Raw genomic sequence first — 20749 nt, forward strand, 5'->3', positions numbered from 1 at the left:
TGATCTCACCGTTTCAGAAAGGGGGCCCCATTCTGCTATCACAGTGGAAGCAAAGTAAAAGGTCATTATAATCAGTCAATATTACCATGTTTAGAAAGTCATAATGGATGGATTCTAGTGCTTAAACATACTAACTGTAGGTAGCAGGAACCACACGGTGGCCGTTCTACTGTGAGCTACCGGGTAACAGCAGTTTTGCTGTTTTTAGGGCTCTTTGACATTTCTGTTTCCTACCCTATACTTTTTTAAACAAATGAAACAAATTTTTAACTTTTATTTTTCTTCTTATGCATTTTTAAAATTTTAGATGTAAAGTTGTACATATTTAAGGTGTACAACACGTTTTGAAATGTGTACACATTACAGTACTGCTAAATCAAGCCAGTTAGCATGAGGACCGTCTCGCTCACTTACTATTTATTCTGCTTTCAGTCCTTTTGCTAAGACTTTCAAATGGTTACCTTCACAGAAGTCTGAGGAACATCACCCACCTGAGCTCCCTTCAAATGCTCAGTAGAAACTTTCTTATTTATAAAACTAAAAGACTTTTCTAATTATTTTGAATATTCATGACATTTTGACCAATGCATACTGGGGACTAATAAAGGTCTAACACTTCTTCTTTTAAAAAACTTTTGAGTATTAAGCCAGAAGAGTGCCAGCTCCACAAGCTCTGGCGATTGAGTGAAATTGCTTTATTTTACAAAATAAATGACTTCTCTCCCATTTTATTAGCAAACAACTCTGAAATCCTCTTTGCTTCCCCAGGAGTTCATCTTCCTAGAAAGTGAAATTGGAGGATTCATGGTCCTGATGATTATTAAATGGTTGTTAAAATTTAAAGTGTTAGTGTCACAAAAACCTCTGTACTGCAAAATTTTGAGACCTATGTTCATTATTGATGAAAACACAATATTGATTTGAGTGTATTTTAAATAGACTTTAACAGGGTGGACAAAGCCTCAATCAGATATCTTTCTTGTACTAATGAAAATAATAGTTTTAAAATTATAAAGATTTTAATGAGCTCAAAAGGCATAGTATAAGGAATAGCTCTAATGCGCCTTGGGCAACCTCTGATCTCACTGCTGGAAGAATTTCATCACTGACTATTAATGGTATCTATAGTAAGTCTTGTTTTCTCTTCTTTGCTCTTTCTTGAAATGTGTAATTCTCTCCGCCACAATGAAACATAAAGAATTCGTTTTGTAACAATTAATCAATGTATTATTATTTTAAATTCTTCTCTAGTACTAAAATTAGGGTAAGATTATCATAGATTATTTGCTTAGGACATAACATCCGTTGAATTTCCCAGATTTAAATTATGGAAATATCTACTCAGGAGCACTGCCTTCTATTATACATAGATAATTTCCAAAAGGATGTAGAATGTAAGGTTTATGTTTTGATTCATATTTTGTATCAGTCCTTTTTAAATAGTCATTTAGGAAAAAATTAAAAAAAAAAAGAACTAAATACAAGAAGACAGATCCTAAGAGGGGAACACACAGTCCTTCTCCTTGTATTTTCTGTTAATGCTACATTTTCCTGATTCTTTGTATCTACACAGTTTCTCATTTGCTTAGCAAAGTTTGAGAAGGAAGGAGCCGTGCATTCAGCACAACTTGCAATTTTCTACGCTTGTAGGTCTGACCTTTCTCTGGTGTTGTGCATATTGTTACCACCTGCTTTATTCCATCTTAGCAGACACAGTGGTCCTCGTGGGTCCCAGGCTTGACGTGTCTGCAATGAGTTACCTGCCCTCTTTCCCTTGGCCCCTTGCTCAGCTGCTACTCACTCAAAAGGGTCGCTGGGATCGGCCCTCTGGAGCTCTGGAGGGATGGGTATTCTTTTGTAGTACATTTCCCAGTCGAAGGCTCCTCGCATGGCATCCCCAGCTTGTGCCTCATACCCAAAGTGATTGTGGTCAATGACATCGATCATGGGACACACGATGGTTTTGTGGTTTAGTGCAATTTGGTCTGAAAAATGAAAGCACAAAATAGGAAATGACATGCCTGCCTAGGTCATCTATCATTTTCCAGCAAAGAGAAGCCGGACTGTTGCTAATGCGTAATATTTGCAGCCTTGGCTCCCTGTCGTCATTAGAGCACTTTGCCGGATTCTCTGAGTGCTGGGCTGAACATGATGGGACAGTGATTAGGTACAATTAGAGTTTTGTTTTCCTTTAAGGAAGTTATGTCCCAGAGAAACTTGCAGAAGTCCATTTCACTCTACCTCTGTCACATTTTTGCTCTGACCTGTCCCCAATCTGTCATTTTATCATGTATCCAACATGGGCAGTGTATAAACAATACTTGTCTTCCTTCAAGTATAGAGCCAGAGCCTGCTGAGAAAATACTGGCCTGCTTTCTGGAGGTTCCAAAATGTAAATATTTAACCTTATGTTTTTCGTTGCATCTAATCTTATGACAGTCGTGATGGCTGCTCCTCTCACATGCTGACAGATCATACATAAAATTCTTTGCTCTCAGGCTTGCCAGAGATTTTGTCCAGTCCTATTTTACCACTGTTCATCAAAGTCATACAACTTTTGTCTATTCTCATCACATGCAAAAAGTATTAAGTGGCGTGGTAGTACTGCTAAGACTCTTGAGCAAGTACTATGTCATTTATATTCATGCTATTTCTATTACTTCTGGCAAGTCTGAAGTAGGTGAATATTCAGCAATAGGCATTCCCAAGTTGTTGAATGAGGAAACTGAGCTCAGATAGTTTAAATAACTTGTTAAGTGATGCTCAAGTTCTGAGAGGAATAAACAGGATAGGATCTCTGCCCAGCTCTAAAACTTGGCATCTAGGTTGCTATAGCACTTCTCATTGTAGCTAAGAGATGATTTTGCCCCTTAAATCCTAGCACCTTCTTTTTCCATGAAGATATTATTGTAACAACAATAACATCCAGCACAAGGAGCTGGCACTCACATAGTTTGATCTCAAATAGCAATGCTTGAAGTATCTTTCTTTCCAAATTGTGCACTTAATCAATATTTACTATAACAAAACGATACCGCCTGGCAGGCAGAACATTTAAGGGTGAATACTGCTCTTATTTGAAAAGATCTTTGGATATGGCATGTGACAATAAAAAAGGATACCATTTAGAAATATTGTGGAGTTTGGTTATTTCTGGATCACAGTTTTCCCAGAGATCCCAAAGTAAATGAAATCTGTGTCAGGGATAGTATTCATAGGAAGAGAGCTGTCCATTTGCTTCACAAGTTTCTGCTAAATATAGGACAGGAGAAAAGGGCTTTAATGGCTATAATAAAAGTGGCTTTATTTTGGTAATGATAGTAAAACAAGCTGCAAAATCCTGTAGAAGACTTCCTTTCAAATCTATGTCCTTTTGCATTCATTCATTTTTTTTCATATTTCAGTAATCATTTATGGAGTAAAATCTAGATGCCAGTCACTTTTCTAGGCTGTGGGGATATAGTAGTGACCAACACCGCAAAAGCCACTGTCTTCAGGAATGGAGCAAAAACAATGAATAAATGTAACAAATAAATTCAATACTGTCTTATAAGATGATGAATGAGATGGGAGGAAAAATAAAGAGGGTAAGGAGAAGATAGAACGCTGGGATTTGGAAAAGATTGCAGTTTTCAGTAGATAGGACGGCCCCACGAAACCTCAGAGACCCTAGAGTTTGTTTTTGTCATATTTTAGCTAATCAATAGATGGAGTGACCCTTGGCACTATTTCAAGTTAATCTCCACCAAATGGCTCTCTAAATATCCATTTTTTTCCCTGGGAAAGCCTTATAATGGGGTTTAATCTTTATGTAAATGGTATTTCCCCAGAGATGTGTTTGACTGAGGAGACATCAAAATATTTCTTCTATCATCTCTTCAGATATCTCACTATTAAGGTTTTACTGACTTTTTTCAATCAACTTCAGAATCAGGTTGATTTACAAGTTCCTTGACCAACAAGGAGTCCCAAGGTGACCCTAGGAGAATGAGTCTGTTAAATTAACTGTCAACTTTCCCTTCAAATTTCCTTTCAGCTCTCAACCAGCTGTACTAGTTTAGGGTGAAAGATGCATGACTAATTTTTAATCCAAGGCTTGTGCCTACATTTCAATTTCCAGGGATCAAACAAACAGATTCTTAATAGGAAATTGAAATTCAGGTATAATCCCAAGGTGAAAAATGAACCAAGAATCTGTGTGGCTCAGCCTGTTTTTTTTTTTTTTTTTTTTTTGGATGATATATCAAGACACTGAGAGAGGAAAATAAAGAAAGATAGTGATCCTGAGCCTGAATCATTCCTTATCCATCAGGCCTGCAGGAAATGAAATGCTTCATGAGAAAAAGGGGTTATGGCTTTCTCTTGTTCTCTGTTTTTGTCTTCTTTTTCTTTTTATTAGATTCATAGAGAACAATCAGAGTCTCCATAATTGGCGCTTAGATGTTGCTTTGGCTCATAAATAAATGAGGCCTTTGGCTGCCTTCTTGAGTATTCAGCACCATACAGGTCAGGTTCAGTCTGAGGGAACCTTGCTGTTGCTGGTGAAGCTCTAAATTGCTGTTCTTGGCCAAGGTACTTTTAATTACAGATGCAGAGGATCTCCACCTGTAGGGCCACTGAGACACTCCTGTCATCAGGGTGGCGGGGCAGTTGTGTGTCCAAGCTTATGTGGATTTGGTGATATGCAGCAGGTGCTAGAACACCCAGCAGGTATTAAATCCTACACAGTTTCAGTCACACCCTCCCAGACTTCTATCAATGAAGCTTGGCTGCTTCTAGCTGAAATCTTAGTTAGCAGCCAGTAGAAAATCATTTTTTCTGAGACAGCTGTTATGAAGGCAATTATCACTGGCTTTAGTTCTGAGGCCAGCGGTAAATTTATAGTAAAAAATGATGTGACAAAATCTGGAAGAATAGAAGGAGTATAATATAGGTATACCAAGAATTCCTTAGACTGACTTTTTAAAACAATTGCAGTTTATTTTTGGCTACAAGTGGACATTATCTTGGACTTCATTGTAAAATAAGCACAAAAATATTGAAGCATACATTGAGTCACACATTACACACTTACTTTCAATTTGTTTACATTTCTAACAGTTCAGGTGTGGTGTTGCATGGTTTCCTCCTGTCTCCGCTCTTAGCCATAGAGTAAGCATTTAAGACTTACTACCCGGAGAGCAGCTCGAAGTGTTTGCAGGATTCTAGTGAATATAGGGGATCAATAGTTTGGGGTATAGGATAATACCAGAAGTAGAAAGAACAGCAAAAAGAAATGGTATTATAAATAGAGTGAGCTGAGTGTGGAGATGCACACTATAATCTCAGCACTCAGGAAGTTGAGGCAGGAGATTGACACAAATTTGAGGCCATCCTGGACTATAGAGTGAGTTCAAGACCAGCCTGGACTATTCTGCAAAGCCCCATCTCAAAAAAAAAAAAAGAAAAAAAAATCAAAGAACAAACTGCCTATTCTTTAGATTTTGGGCTGAATAATTTTCTTTCCTCCTTTTAAAAAAATCTTGCAATAATTTTTAAGATATGAATATGTGAGTACTTTAATTTTATTGAGACTAAAATATGATTATAAAAAAGTTTGGGCATATATTTTTCTCACAGTAGTTAGTCAATGAATATAATTATGGTAAAGGAAGATATCTAAGATAAAATAAACCTTTCAAACCTTAAATTAGAATGCAACTGTTAGTATCTAAAATGCCAATTTTGATGCTGCTTTGTAGTTAACTATTTGTTCTCAGCAATGGCTAAGATGTGCAAGAATTCACGTATTTTACTGTCAAAAATATAGGCGTCTCTAGCGTTTGTTGTACGCAGTTTAAACAGAGGCAAACCTGCACTCCTTCTAGAGGAAGCCGCCTCCCTCCGCAGCCCTGGCGCCTGGTGTGTCATGGTGACATCGTGTACTCACTGAGGAGTGGGGGCAGCCAGTTCACGTTGACCTCGCAGTGGGAGTCCAGGAACGTTAACACCTCTCCTCTGGCCATAGATGCGCCCAGCAGTCGGGTCCGGATGAGTCCTTCCCTTTTCTTGGTGCGAAGAATTCTCACTTTGGAAAATCGAGCCATGTACTCTTCTAGCTTATCTTTCAAGTGTTCTGGGGAGGAAAAAATGCACAGGAAGAATGTAAAACCTTAGCCGCAGCAGAATTCATGGATATTGGGCATACAGAATGTGTGATGATTCCTAGAAGAGCAGTTTGAAAGACCATGTTTCTCCTCCCCTCATTTAGAAGAGAGATGCTTAACATTTGTCCATCAGTTGGAAACTGGATAAAGAAGATGTAGTTTTTCTATAAAATGGAATATTATTCAGCCATAAAGAATGAGAAATTAGATTCATTCATAGGGAAATGGATACATATTGAAGATATACTCCTAAGTGAAATAAATAAGTCACACATGTGTAAATACTGAATCGTTTATCTGGTGTGAATAAACTATAATAGCACATAAGATCCTAATGAGATAATTGACAATATGAAGTAGGAAGAAAAGGGCTAAAGGTGTAGGGAAAGTGGGAAGGGTAGGGGAAAGGCAATAAGGGAAAAGAAAAATATGTGAGAAAATGAAAAGGTGGAAATAAAGTGTTTGTAAGTGGGGAGGGGAGGAGGGGGTGAAGGGAGGGCAGGGACAGGGGAGAAAATGAGAACCAAGACCTGTCGTGTAAAGGTACAAGATCCCAATGATGAATGTAACTGTACTGTATATCGAAAATATACCAATAAACTCAATTAAACAAAAGAAGAACGATACTTAGAAGTTTTGTACTTTTTATTTCTCTAAATGCTTCACGAACTGTAAATATTGCCATTTGCTTGAGTGCAGTAGAAGTTGGTGACACACCAGAGCTCTGTCAGGCAGTTACCCTTGGCCAGCAGCCACCACATCGATCCTGGCCGGCACTTTCCAAGGTGGGCACTGGATTTTTACTTCCTGCATACAGGCTCTTCCCAAAAAGAGGGCTGTTTTCAGCAAGGCTTGCCTAGTATTCTGTGTGCTGAAGAGAGGACATGGAGAGCAAGACAGAAAAATATCTGTGAAGCCAGTGAGAACTACACGGAATCCTCGAGCCTTTGCAGGTAATAACAAAGTGGTGAGAAATCCAGCTCTCCCTTCTGACTTGCAGTAGAAGAGTGACTAAGCTGGTCTTGAAACACGAATGGAAGAGGAAGGCACAAGAAATACTACACGGTCATTTTGAACTTAACTCTTTCAGATTTGGAAATATTTCATAGGTTTTAAAATTTGGAAATGTTTTTTCTCACCTAATTAAAAGCAAACAGTGGGAACAAAGTCAAATCAAATAACTTATTTACAAAATAAAACATGCCTTCCTTGCTGTGATGAAATGCATCAATCTTTCAGTCCTTTTCATGACAAATAAGTGCATTTGGTAGATTTCTATGCAGCATGTACTGATATATTTTATATTCCCTGCTTTTGCACTCCCATACCTAAGACATTATGAGGGATTTAGTGGAATTTTTGACAAGTATTGCCTAATATTCATTGAAATGGCATCTTAGTGTGCAGCATGCTATTTTTTACTTTTCAGTTTTCTGGCATATGTCTGTAATCAAAGGCAATATTATTAAGTTTCCTCCTGTAAGCCATAGCAATACTGATTCATGTAGGTCTATAATCCTTGTTCAACTTAACAGATACAGGAATCTGTTTCTCTCACATAGTGTTGATTCTTATTCTTATCTTAGTATTAGTGTAATTAAAAAACACTTCATTTCTCTTTTTCTTGATTACTCTATATCTGTTTCACAGATGAGTCAATTAAAATGATATTTAGCTTTCTAATTTTCATTACAAAAGAATTAGGTACTATTTTGTTTTTCCTGTCACTAACAGAGATATGGAGTGGAGACTATGGAAAACAGAGATACCAGGATTTGTAATCAAAATGGCCCTGAATGGATGGTCTTTAAAAATGATACAGATGGGTAGGTTATACAAATGTGTTCAGCCTAAATTTTCTCACATATAAAATACAAGACTTGGGGGATTTATTTTTCTTTTACAATGGGTTAATAGTCAAGTTTTTCTTTTTCAATGGGTTAATAGTCAAGTTTTGAGTTAGGCTTTGACCATAGCCTGGCCAGTGTTCATTAAAAAATCATCTATTAAGGCATTAGTTGGAGACTCCAGTGAGTTGCTTGCCTTTAGTAAGAAAAATAGCATAGCTCCCTGAAGAAACACCTTGGAATGCTGATTCTGAAATGAAGAAAAAAAGTAGCAGTTTCTATTTCCCGGTGAGATTTGATACTTCATCATATTTTATCTATTACAATATAAAGGAAAGTAATTTGGTAGAGCAATAAATGAAACTTGTGAGTGCATAAACAGCATTTCAGTATCTCTACCAAGAGGCCAGTTCCACTGTATCTCTCTCTGCTCTGAAGCAGGTGTTGGTCAACTTCCTGCTCATTTCCCTTCATGTCCTCTTCCCCAGCACAAGGGCATTCTGGGACCTTTGTGTGTAAGATGCAAAGAAAGCTTTCAAGAGGCTATAAAACACAGCATCACCTGTGAATAAGCCTGAAGCTTTACTATCTTATCAGGGAAAAAAGTCAAAACAAGTGAACAGTTGCACAATCAGAGGTAAAGGCTAAATAACACATGACCAATATGAGGGTAATGCACGTGCCAGAGTCTGGAAAGGCCCCGCTCTGTCAGTATTTCTTACAGTTATAACTGTTTAAGAAAACTTTATGGTCTCATTAACTGTAATTTATTTAGTCATTAAAACCTTTCTGCGTTACCAATTTCCAAATGAATGATATCTGTAAGTTTGTTTTAAATTTGGGGACATACAATGGAATGTCTCATGAAATGGTGTCTACACAGTCACTGGAGACTGAAGATAGATCAGGAATGTTTGTTAAACCTACTAATGTAGTCTTCTTTCTCGTTTCTTTAATTGTCATTGTTCTTTTGTCCAATGTGCAATTCCGAGGAGCTTCCCAACACTCCACCTTGCATTTGCTTCTTTTCTTCCTGACTCCCAGGGACTAAAGTGGCCTCTGGTTGTGGGGAGGGAATACTTTTCTACAGCTTCATAGGAGGAAGCTTCTCTAAAATATTCTGCATTCCTGTGTGTCCCAAAGTGGGACCCCAAATGTTGTCAGTCACCTGGCTGTGGTTGTTCCAACTGCAGATTTAGACTTCCATATTTGTTGGTTTACAAGAAATTTTCCAGAAATTAGTGGGGACTTCTTGTTCAAGTTTTCTTTCCACCTGCACACATTTTTTCTGATTATATGAATGTTTCTTATATCAAAGTCTATTTTATTTTGTTTGTTTTGTTTTGGTTTTTTGAGACAGGGTCTCACTAATTAGTTGACACTGATCTGGAACTCACTATGTAGCCCAGGCTGGACTCGAACTCACAGCAATCCTCCTGCCTCAGCCTCCTGAGTGCTGGGATTAAAGGCCTGCACCACCATGCCCTGCTCAAAGTCCATTTTAATGTAATAAAAAGATTGGAGGGTGTGAATTCATGAAACACAAAGGGTCAAAAACAAATAGAGTCCACTAGATATTTATATCAATTCCTCTGGTGATAATTTGTTTGCCTCTGCTAATTATCTGGTTGAGTGCCCTTTGGGGTCCATTCTCATTTAATAGTTCAGTTGTAACATCTAATTGCTCATAAATTACAATGAAGACAGGTATCATTGGTTTTATTAGCAAATTATATCCAAAAGAAGGGAGTTAACTGGAGATGGTAGAAATGGCTTTAAGTTAAAAATATTTTGCCTTTTTAAAGTATGTACATTTTTAAATTCCTTTCTCAAATACTGTTCCTATGTTGACACGATTCTCTGTTTATTCAAGTATAACATCTTTGAGGATCACTTTTGAACTCATTTCACTTTAAATAATTCTTACAGAATTTATGGCATTTTTGTAAAACAGGCAGATTTCTTTTGATACAGGGGATGGAACTTGAGTCCTTGCACTTCCGAGGCAGGGGGCAGAACCACTGTGTTAAATCCCTGGCCCACAGGCAGATTTCTTCAGTGATTGTGAGACACTAATAGAACCATTACAAATTGTTAAGTCAGGGGCTATACAATTTCATATATCATGATTAAAGTGCACTGAGAAATATCCCCACTATACAAATTGATATGTCATGATTAAAATCAATTGAGAAATATCCCCATGACCCAGAAGAGCGAATGTAACTTCAAATATACAATTTTGCAAGAATGTATTGTAGCACTGTAAGGCAATAATGAAACAAAGTTATGTCCAAGTGAAATTTTAGAGACATGCTACCATGAGCATGAAATTTAGAAGTTATCTGAAATGTATTTTTTCATTTTCCAGAGATTTAATCTATACTCCATAGATTTATGTGGGGAATATGTCATTCATTAATGAATTTATTATATAGAGTACCAACTAAACACTTACAAATTTACTTTCAATTGTTGTATATTCAAGAGAGGAAAAAACAAGTGTTCTCATCCTTCTGCTGCCTGGTCATGTGGTTTGGGTAAAGCACTTTGCACAGTTTGACCTCATTCCCATCAGCTGTAAAGTGAAGGGTCTGTGACTGGTGGATATTAAATATTCCTTCTAAGTTTATGGTTCTATGATTCCCCTTATGGAGTTTCACTTACAGAGTAGATCTAATTCAATGAATACTTAATTTTCCCTGAGCACTTTCCAGTGCTTGTTATTCTGGTATCTTCTTTTGGCTGTGTCTCAGTTTTGAAAGCAAGAGCTAAATCAAAGTAAAGCTAACATGTATCAGAAGTTTAGTCAAAAAGACAAACTCCAGGGTATTTTCTTTGGTCAATACAGCAGTGGTACAATCGCCTGCACTTTGCTGTCTATAAGATTGTCACTGATGTCAAAATAATGTCCTTTAAAGGTACAAGATCCCAGTAATGAATGTACCTGTACTGTCTACCTAGAATGTACCAATAAATCAAGTTAAAAAAATAATGTCCTTGAAGCACCGTGAGTTCATCAAAGATTTAAGCCTGTTCAATAAGTTACTTTTATTATGTCTGAAAAAATATGTTAATGAAGTTCACAAAGATGTTCTCAAGGGAACACCTTTGAGAAATTATCCCTAAAGGGTGGGAAAGCTAGTAAGCACTAGTATAACAGAGGGTCACCAGACATCCTAAATAGAGCACTCCTCACACGGGAGGTCAGCAGGAGCTGGTGCAGAGGTCCAGTTCTTTCCATGTCTTTTAGTAATAGTCTCATTTATACATCAAGGGGAGGGAGGGAGGAACTAGAAGACACTACTGATCTAGAGAGACAATATTCTTCCATTTCTCATTGAAGTACATACCTATGGAAAGGAGATTCTTCTGACGGTTACACAATGCTGTTGGTGAATTGTAGTGGAACATTACCTTAAGATCATATAGAACCTGTGCTAGCTGTTGCAGGTGATGTGTAGTTATGAGTTCTGAGATGTAATAAATTATAATGCTTAAAGTTATACTTCATTGTAGATCTTCATGTAGAGATTAATCAGAAAAGTTTAAATTGGGAATGTTTCTGTGCATTTATGAGTAATCTGAGATTTTATCACAGTGATAAGAAGTGCTTTAAAATCAGAGAATATGATATTTTTCCACTTGTGAATCTATTTGGTATATATCATGAATATTTTCGAAGGGTAAAATGTTAAGGATAACTGTCTATTTAGCAGAGACAGTAGAACTTTTTCTGTCTTGTTTTAAAACACAGGAGAAGCACCCACAGATTTGAAATCCCTAGTTGAATTCTAAAAAATTGTCAATCTTTTTTGTCCTGGTTGACTACACTAAATATGTCCCTTTGATATCATTCAAACATAGACATTTTACATTTGTCTCAAGAGTACACACACAAAGATCTAACCGAGAAAGTAATAGAATTGATGAAACCATAGTCAATCACTTCTACTTTGATTTCAGCCCACTTCTACCTCTAGATGTCCTATTTTTATTCTTTTAATATCAAAGCATCTTAAGCCATTTGGCAAAGACTTGAGACCACTAAACTTAGATAAATAGAATATATTCCCGATAATACAAAAGAAGAAAAGATAGAATTAGATATGTCACCCTTTTGCAAACCTTGGTGAATGGATAGATCAAGCCATATTAGGCCCCCTAACATCACAAAGGAACAATAATATATTAGGCAGCAGGGTTTGGCGGAGCACGCCTATAATCCCAGCACAGAGGTAGGGGGTGGGGGGGCTGAGGCAGGAGGACTGTTGCAGGTTTGAGACCAGCCTGGGCTACATAGTGAGCTCCAGGTCAGTCTCAACTACACAGTGAGACCCTGTCTCAGAAAAAACAAAACAAAACAGAACAAAATTAGGTGCCATTGGGTAGAAAATAATACATAATTGTCTATGAAGAATTTTTGTCTGAAGTATTCAATATGACTTTGATTATGCCTCTATATCTAACCACATATTTTTTAGGAGCTACATACATTGAAGAGTATGTTAAATGATACAGTAGGGATATAATCAGCAAAATCCAGATCAAGGGAAATTCTTAGGACAATGGCTTGGCTTTTTCAATAAATACATTATTGGGGGAAAAAGAAATGGAAGGAGAATCCTAAAGATTAACAGAACCTAAGAAAGATATTAACCAGTCCAATAAGAGGATTTAAATGGCTTCAGATTCACATAAACAGTTGGGAAAGGAAAAAGGAGATTTTCATGTTTGTAAACTGATCTGATGCTCACAGCTAGATCATGTTCTTCTGTTTTATGAAACAATCTCATAGAGCATAAGCATCAGTTAAGGATACTCTGCTGTATGTTGTGAAACACACAGCATACCAAATGTGGCCCTTTCTCAGTGAGAGGTAGAAGCTGTTACTTTTTACCTGTATCTTTATCCAGTTGTGGACAGGATGGAGATTATTTTCTTGGTTCTTTGTTCTTTTTTTCCGTGGGACTCCTCAACTCCACTGAGTCATGGGAAGAGAGATTTGGACAACGCTCCTTTTGTGTGCATTGCATTTCTGCATGTCTTCTGAATTAGACAACTGCTACCATTTGTTCAGATTATCTTTACAAGGTTACTTAGTGAACAGATGTGAAAGAGATAGTATATTACTGAGAAACAAAGGGCAGGTTGACTGGTAGCCTTGGCATTTAGTGATAATGATTTCCACTGGAACGGTGAGTAGGCATGCTTGCTGTCCAATAAAAAAGATTTGAGCTCCTTAAATTCTATATCACTTTATTAAAGACAAAATATCAAAACCAAGTACCCACTGATGGTGAAGAAACCCATTCTCTAGGTGACTTGGGGACAAAGGAACTAACAATTTATGTTCCTTATGTTCTTACTATGAATAATAAAGTCTTCTGTCTGTTTCTAGAATCTCATGTCTTCTACCTCCGTTCATAAACAATTGAGAGCTAACTTAACTTGCAAGTAGAATAAAACCTCAGCTTCTCCACAGTTCCTTACCTAGAATTTCAAAGGCTTCTGAAGAAGGACTCCTAAACCTTTCAGAGTAGACCTGAAGTTCTTCTGACCAGGGCATTGAGAGAAATCGAGGGCACCTAGATGTGTAATTTCACATGCCAGATGATCCAGTTCTTACCCCTGGCATGGCATGGCTTTGGCTCAACTGAGCTCCGTTTCATTGCTCATCTTTTTTCTTGCTATATTCACCTTCAGTTAAATGCTTTCAGTTACTGACAGCAGTTCTGTCCTCAGTGGAAGAATTTCATAGGGAAGAGTATTACCTGGAAAGTTCTGATAGCTTTTTATGATTAGCTCCTGAACTCCACATTTTCACGTAGCAGATAGGGATAGGAGACATTTTAGGATATGATCTTGTACTGACACATCTGGCAAGACTGGACTGAAAAGCTTTGGGTGTGTAACATTTTCAGAATAATACAACAGAAAGAGAACTTTAAATCTTACTCTAGACACGGTGCTTATTTGCTCAAACAGGGCGGAGCCCTTAATAGAGTAGTTGACAGCCATACACTCAAGGGTGGCATCACTCAAGGAAAGGTCTTTTCCATGCTTACTACCACGCAGTGTTGTAAAGTCTCTCTTTAAAATATTCATGTGTCAAAGATAATTTGGATATTACCTTATAAATAAAGACCCCCAAAGTGAAAACTATTATAATATTTTGGGTATAATAAATTAAAAAATTGAGAACTTTTTTCAGGAAAACACAATGTGAAGGTGAGAGCACCAGAAAGATCTCTGATTAAAATATTTATTTTGTCATCTTTTGCTTTTAAAATATATAATCTTAAAATGCATTTTGCAAGTAGGTATAGATAGATCATTACACAAAACATTTAGACATTTTGGTAATATTCTAAAAACTGACTATATAAAAATTGTAGCATATAAATGATATTGCCTTAGTTTAGTTCACTTATTATAAATTGGATGTGCATACTCATTATTTATTTCAGTGTTTTAGAGAATAATGTATTATGATAAAAATATTTAAATGCTATTTTTGTTTCCACAATATTTTCCTAAGAATTATTCCTAATTGCTTCAGATGCTTCTGAAGTATTTCCTATTTAAACTGTATGATATTTTTGTAAGCATTTTACATTTTTCAAAAGTAGTTGTAATTTGTGAGTGAATAAAAATGAAGTAATCCAAATATAATTTATAGTTTATAATTGTTCTGTTCACATAAACCTAGAATAAAAACTGAATATTTTGCAATTCAAGCGTCGTGATTTGGGTTTACAATGTCATGCAAAAACCCATCTGTTGAGAGGTGGGCTTTTGAAGTGACTGAATCATGAAAGCTCTAACTTCATCAGTGTATTAATCTATAATTTAATGACATTGTTGGTAGGCGATGAAGACTTAGGAGATGGGGCCTACAACGTGGGAGATTACACTCAGGGTCCAGCCCCTTCCTCTCTGGTTCTGTTTTTTCCCCCCTCTCTCTGCTTCCTGGCGACCATGAGGTGAAGAGCTTTTCTTTGCTCCGTCCTTTCACCGTGATGTTCCTGCTCTGCCTCAGGTCTAAAGCAGTGAACCACCAACCATGGACTGGAATCTCTGAAACAGTGAACTGAAACAAATCTTTTTTTTCTTTTATGGTGTTTATGTAGATATTTGGTCACGGCAACCAAAGGCTAATATATCAGGCGGTTTACAACTATTTAATTTATATAATTAGTTCTGGTGCTACAGTGTTTCCTCAGAAGAAAAAGGATAGAAATTGAAAATGGGTAAAACACAAAATTCTTTTGTATGAAATAGTATTGCTTAGTTTTATGAGCTCACCTATGATTGGTACATTTTAATACAGTGGTAACTTTGTTTAATAATTCAGTATTTTAATATTTGAAACATTCAGTGTATTGCAATAGGATAGGCCAATGGTTTACAAAATGTCATTGTGCCAAGTACATGACAATACAGTTCAATCACCCAAATGCAAATATCTGACCAGTAACACTACAGTCAGTGGTTCATTGTACTATTCGACTTTAAAAATACTAATTTTGCCAAAGATGCTGTCGGGGAGCACCATCATATCTAAATATCTCTCTCTTTCTCTCTCTCTCTCTATATATATATAACTTTGCAACATATGATTGATAGAATTCAGGTCTGGGAATGGTGGTGCACACCTGTAATCCTAGCACTCAAGAGGTTGAGGCAGGAGGATCACTGTGAATTTGAGACCAACCTGGATTACATAGTGAGTTCAAGGCCAGCCTGAAGTATATAGTGAGACCCTGTTTCAAAAAACAAACAAATTTTAAATAGGGGTAGGAGAAAGGAAATATGGGAATGGAGTTAATATGAGAAAAGAAAAAAATGGAAACAAAGTCTTTGTAAATAGGGAATGGGGAGGGTTTGAAGGGAGGGCAGGGGAATGGGGAAAAATTAAGAACCAAGATACATCATGTAAAAGTACAAATTCCCAGTGATGACTGTCATCATATTATATACCTGAAATGTACCAATAAAGTAATTTTTAAAAAAAGACATGATGCAAAAGATATGATTAACAAAGAAAAAGCATTAAATGAGACATCTAATGTCCTTAAAGGTACAATTTCTTTCATTAATTTCACAGTTCTCCAAGGAGCTTCAATACTTCGTTATTGTATTTTGCCAGACAACAGGTTATCTGAGCTTTAAAAGTGATTATTGATGTATTATAACCTTAGTGCTACTGTTAACTGTTGATTTATTTGTATCTGTATCCACACAGTTATAACTTGTATAAGCAGCCTTTTGTGAACTGGTTGGCTATAATGACTGTTTCTAAAAATTGAAGCTAGGAGCAATTTTTTTTCCCATAAAAATAATTAAGGATTTTCTTACTTGTTTTCCTAAAACAAAATCAGGATGAGAAATGATAACTATGGGCCTAAACAATTACGAGGTAATGTGAGTCACATCAATGAGGCTATTAATAAAGCAAAGTCACAGTCTCCCAGTGAAAACAAATACTGCACTTGTCAAATCAGCGAGCTACATCTCCCTCTGAACCCAAGGGATATGCAAATTCATTTAGAATTATTTTTAGAAAATTAAGTGATTAAAAAATCCATATTCAGGATGGCTGAGAAAGGGAGAAATTAATCTTTTGCTTGTTAAAATAGCATATAATGTAGGAGAGATAGGAAACAAAAGCAACAATTTCTAAGACACCATAGAGCAGCACAGATAACAAATGCAAGCCAAAAATCTCTGCCCTCCCAGAAATTACTTTTAATTCTATATCTTTCCAGCTGAAAAATATATGTTTCACATGGACAAAAGCCATGTTATTTTTCCCATTTCCTCAGAAAAATCTATATAAATTACTGATTGGGGAATGGTATATGGGTAGGGATTATAATTTCAAATTACCATATGGGACAATAATTGAATAATATCAACCATAGAGACCAGTGGGGTTTGGCTTGACTTCACAATAAATAAAGATAAGTTGGAAAGAATTCTGTTAAACAGTGTGAAAGAAAAAGTTATATCAAAATTTCAATTTACATGAGACCAGAACTAAATTAAATATCTGAGAACTAACTGTCCTGTTCCTGAGGCTACCAAAACTCCCAACTCTTAATGGTATTGTTGTAGTATGATATAGAAGAAGGCAGGCCGGAAATGGGTGTCTGCCCTTGTTGAAGAAAATTGACCTGCTCAAGACATATCCTTTCAAGGAATTGCTCCATTTCTTGACAACGCTATTAAGGAGTGAAAAAGAAAGGGACGAAGTAAGATATTGTCTTGGTTCAAAACTTATAAAAGAAAATATTAGGAGGCCCAAAATACATTTCAGAATTTTTCATGAGATGAACCAATAGCATAACCATAAAAATTTGACAATGTGTTATTATGAACATAATAATAAATATGTCCACATTTATTGAGTGCTTACAATATTGGGAGACGCTGTTCTGAGGAACATTTATATATTATTTTATTTAATCTTCATTTTACAGATAAGAATTATCTTTATTATCTTTTTTAAAGATTTGTTTAAATGAGGAAATTTATCTTTAAAAATTAAATGGAGAAAATGAGTGTCAGAAAATGTATGGAGTAAGAGTAATGTGATACAGAAAATGCAACGCCTGTGATATTTTATTTGCTCAGTGAATGGCAGTGATTATATGTCGGGAGTAAATTGAACAAACAAAAGTGAACTCAAATGTATCTACTAGAGATCTTTTAACCAGAAAAAGATACAAGACAGGGAAGTATATACTTTGGTAATAATCTTTAATTATCATAGATGATTTGGGTAATATAGGAAAGTGACATGAAGTGGAAAAATTACTAAGAATTACATTACTAAAAGTCAATTACTGTTCCTATTTCTTTATCTTTTTGTTCATATCTAGGCCATTTTCTCTTGAACTTAATATTAAAAATTTTCCATATTGTTATATCTTAATAACAGATATTTTGGATTGGCCATTTTTTGTTAGAGATGGAGATTACATGACTACAGTATTACTATTATTAATACTAATTTAAAATGCATATTTTTATGAATGATGTTTTCTGAATCTATAGTTTTCTTTAGGAGTTATTCCAAGAGTCGGAACTAGACTATCACACAAGTATGCAATCAAAGGGACTAAAAAGTCTGTCTTCATACGGTATGGAAATCACAGAATTTGAATTGAGTAAGGAGACTCTGGGCTGCAAAGTCTATTTCATTCTTTTTTTTTTTCCCCAGCTTTAATTGAATTTATTGGTACATTTGAGGGATACAGTACAGTTACATTCATTGTTGGGATCTTGTACCTCTACATGACAAGTCTTGATTCTCATTTTTCCCCCTTACCCCTGCCCTCCCTTCATTACTGAAAGAGAACTGAGTCTACCAGTCTCACCATCAAAATGCCAAACCACCAGTTCCACTTTTCACATCCCGTCTTTTTTCTCCAGCTAAAAATGCATGAGCTGGCTGTGAGCCCACCTGAGACCACTCTCTGCACTGAGCACAGTGTCCCCTCCTTTCCTCTCTCTCCCATTTGCTCTATGGCAAACCTTAAAGGGGAGCCTCGGTTTTGAGTTTTTTCTGAGTCATTCCATTGTCAAGCAAATACTTTGCAATATCCTTCTCAAAAAACAAGCCTTCTTTGACCCACACCTGCCTCCAGCTTCTTGCCATTCCGTATTCCCTTTTGCAGCAGGAGTATGGGAAGGACTTGCGAACACTGGTGGTCTCTGTTTTATCTCCTCCCGTTCTTTCCTCAACCCATTCCTTTTATTTCTTGATATATAATCAAGATTCTCGCTGGGATCTGTATGAATAGCAATACCTGAGATACCCCTATCATATGCCTTTGGAAACTGTTACTACTTTGTTACAGAAGAACTCTTTGGCCAAGAAGTAACTTTCATTTGAACTGGGTGTAAAAGGGTATGATGAAAACATGCAGACTAAGGTAAAGTAGGAAAAGGCAAAGGGAGTTGTTTCGAAGGAAATAATTTTAAAGCTTATTGAAAGAAGAGAAAATGAGTTTTGAGATGTAGAAATCTAATTGTGAGTGCAAGTATTTCTGTGGTCACCTGTAAAGTTAATTCTGACAAAGATTCAGACTTCGTCAATATATCCGGGAAGGCAAGGGTCAAGAGGAAAGATGAAGACCCTTGAAAATATCTGAAGTGGTGAAAGCCCCCTGCTTGAGTAATTGAAATCTAGACTGGACAGAGCACTATGAAATAAAATTTTTGGTCTCCTCTAGGGACTGGAGGAAATGATCTAATAGGGCTTTTCCATCTCCGCTTTTTGTGACCTCTGGCTGTTAACATCACTCTTCCTCGTTATGTCAGAATGAATTGCCTATTTACTACTGAATCCTAGAAGGAGATTTTTTTCGCCCCTGGTAACACAACAACCTAGCATAGACCACATGCACTTTATTTCTATTTAATCAATGTCCAAGGTGTCATTTTTAAATTGGTGATATTTCCAGAAAATTTTGTTTACTTGCTTGGTGCCACGGTTCCCTTTTTACTGTCAAGCTGAAGCCCCCCCAAATTTTAGGAGAAATTACCAAAAAGAATGTAAAATGTATTTGCAAAATGGGAAGTAAAATGAAGTGATATGGCCCTTATATTGCCAATAACCTCTTTAGGAGGGCAATTTATTAGTATTGGAATCTGTTCAGGCTATTTTTTCCATGACATTAAACACTGAAAAACACTGATGCTGGATGACTGCATTTATATTCTATAGTATTGCATAAATTTCCCTTTCTTTGGCAAGCAGAAGGGATGGAAGTCATTACTTAAATTTCTTTCACAGCAATAAATAAATAGTGTGTTTTGGAGAATGCATGTGCACACACGCACACACACACTGACATGCCTATGTGTATGTCTATCACTTTGTCACTAAGAATACCTGAAAGGTGGCTAATTTGTAGTTTATAAAAAACTCATCATTGTTTCCTGTACAGTCTTGATTAAATGAGGCAATAAATCATATGTGTAAAACACGCCAAGCCTCTGCCAAGGCAAAAGTTGGCTCAGAAAGTGACAAATGCAGAATTGTGGAGCAGTAGGAGTTTTATAGTCTGTCACTGGTGTGACAAGTAATGATAGAGGGCAGCATTATGTCTTCTCTACTGATAGTCCAGCAACAAATTTTCCATTGTAATTCTTTTGTTTGTCTCTCTTTATCTTCATTTAAATGGGCTGCATCTCCTTGAGCTGCAGCAATGATATATATTTTCCCTGCTAATGGTGTGTCTCCTGTGGCCCCAGGATTATTTTCACACTTGATCAAGTTCACCTGCAGAGGGGACTGCAATCAGTCAGAGTTCCCAAACAGAGATAGACAAGACGTTGATTTTTTCCCACTCTCCGCAGACAGACAAGCCCTGAATTGCTAGTGTTTCACCAAAGCTTCTCTCCCAGGAGAGATTCATTTTTCCCAATATCTTTGTAAAGATTATTTAGCCTTTAAATTCTGCCTGACTCAAAATCTGTAAGGGTGAGTCCCTGTTTTTGAGGCTGAGCCTACCCTTTCTACCTATTTCATTAGGGTGAGAAGAAAAAAATGCAAATTAAAAAGTATTTTAAAGGTAGCTAATTAAACTAAAAGTTACCAAGCATTAAAATAAATATTAGAAGCACAATTCCCTTTTCTGTACAACCGTGAGCAAATAAAAATGATATAGATTTGGTGCAAAGTATTAATATAGTGAACGTTGAGAAACTGCATAGCCCTCAGAACTTTATGATCTCAGCTAG

The 20749-nt window shown here is 36.5% G+C and overlaps 1 protein-coding gene across 1 annotated transcript in view; it reads right to left on the reverse strand.

Moving 5' to 3' along the window:
* The window catches only part of Galntl6 (polypeptide N-acetylgalactosaminyltransferase like 6), a 1019213-nt gene that overhangs the window by 152607 nt on the left and 845857 nt on the right, over positions 1 to 20749 (reverse strand). Inside the window, exons 6-7 of the mRNA XM_010629830.2 lie at positions 5930 to 6115; positions 1802 to 1985 (exon numbers count right to left, since the gene is read on the reverse strand). Coding sequence (XP_010628132.1) covers positions 1802 to 1985; positions 5930 to 6115 — 370 coding nt within the window. The remainder of the gene's footprint in view (positions 1 to 1801; positions 1986 to 5929; positions 6116 to 20749) is intronic.

This window comes from Fukomys damarensis, unplaced genomic scaffold (assembly GCF_012274545.1).
Source record: "Fukomys damarensis isolate Sample0158 unplaced genomic scaffold, DMR_v1.0_HiC HiC_scaffold_18, whole genome shotgun sequence".
Lineage (NCBI taxonomy): Eukaryota > Metazoa > Chordata > Mammalia > Rodentia > Bathyergidae > Fukomys > Fukomys damarensis.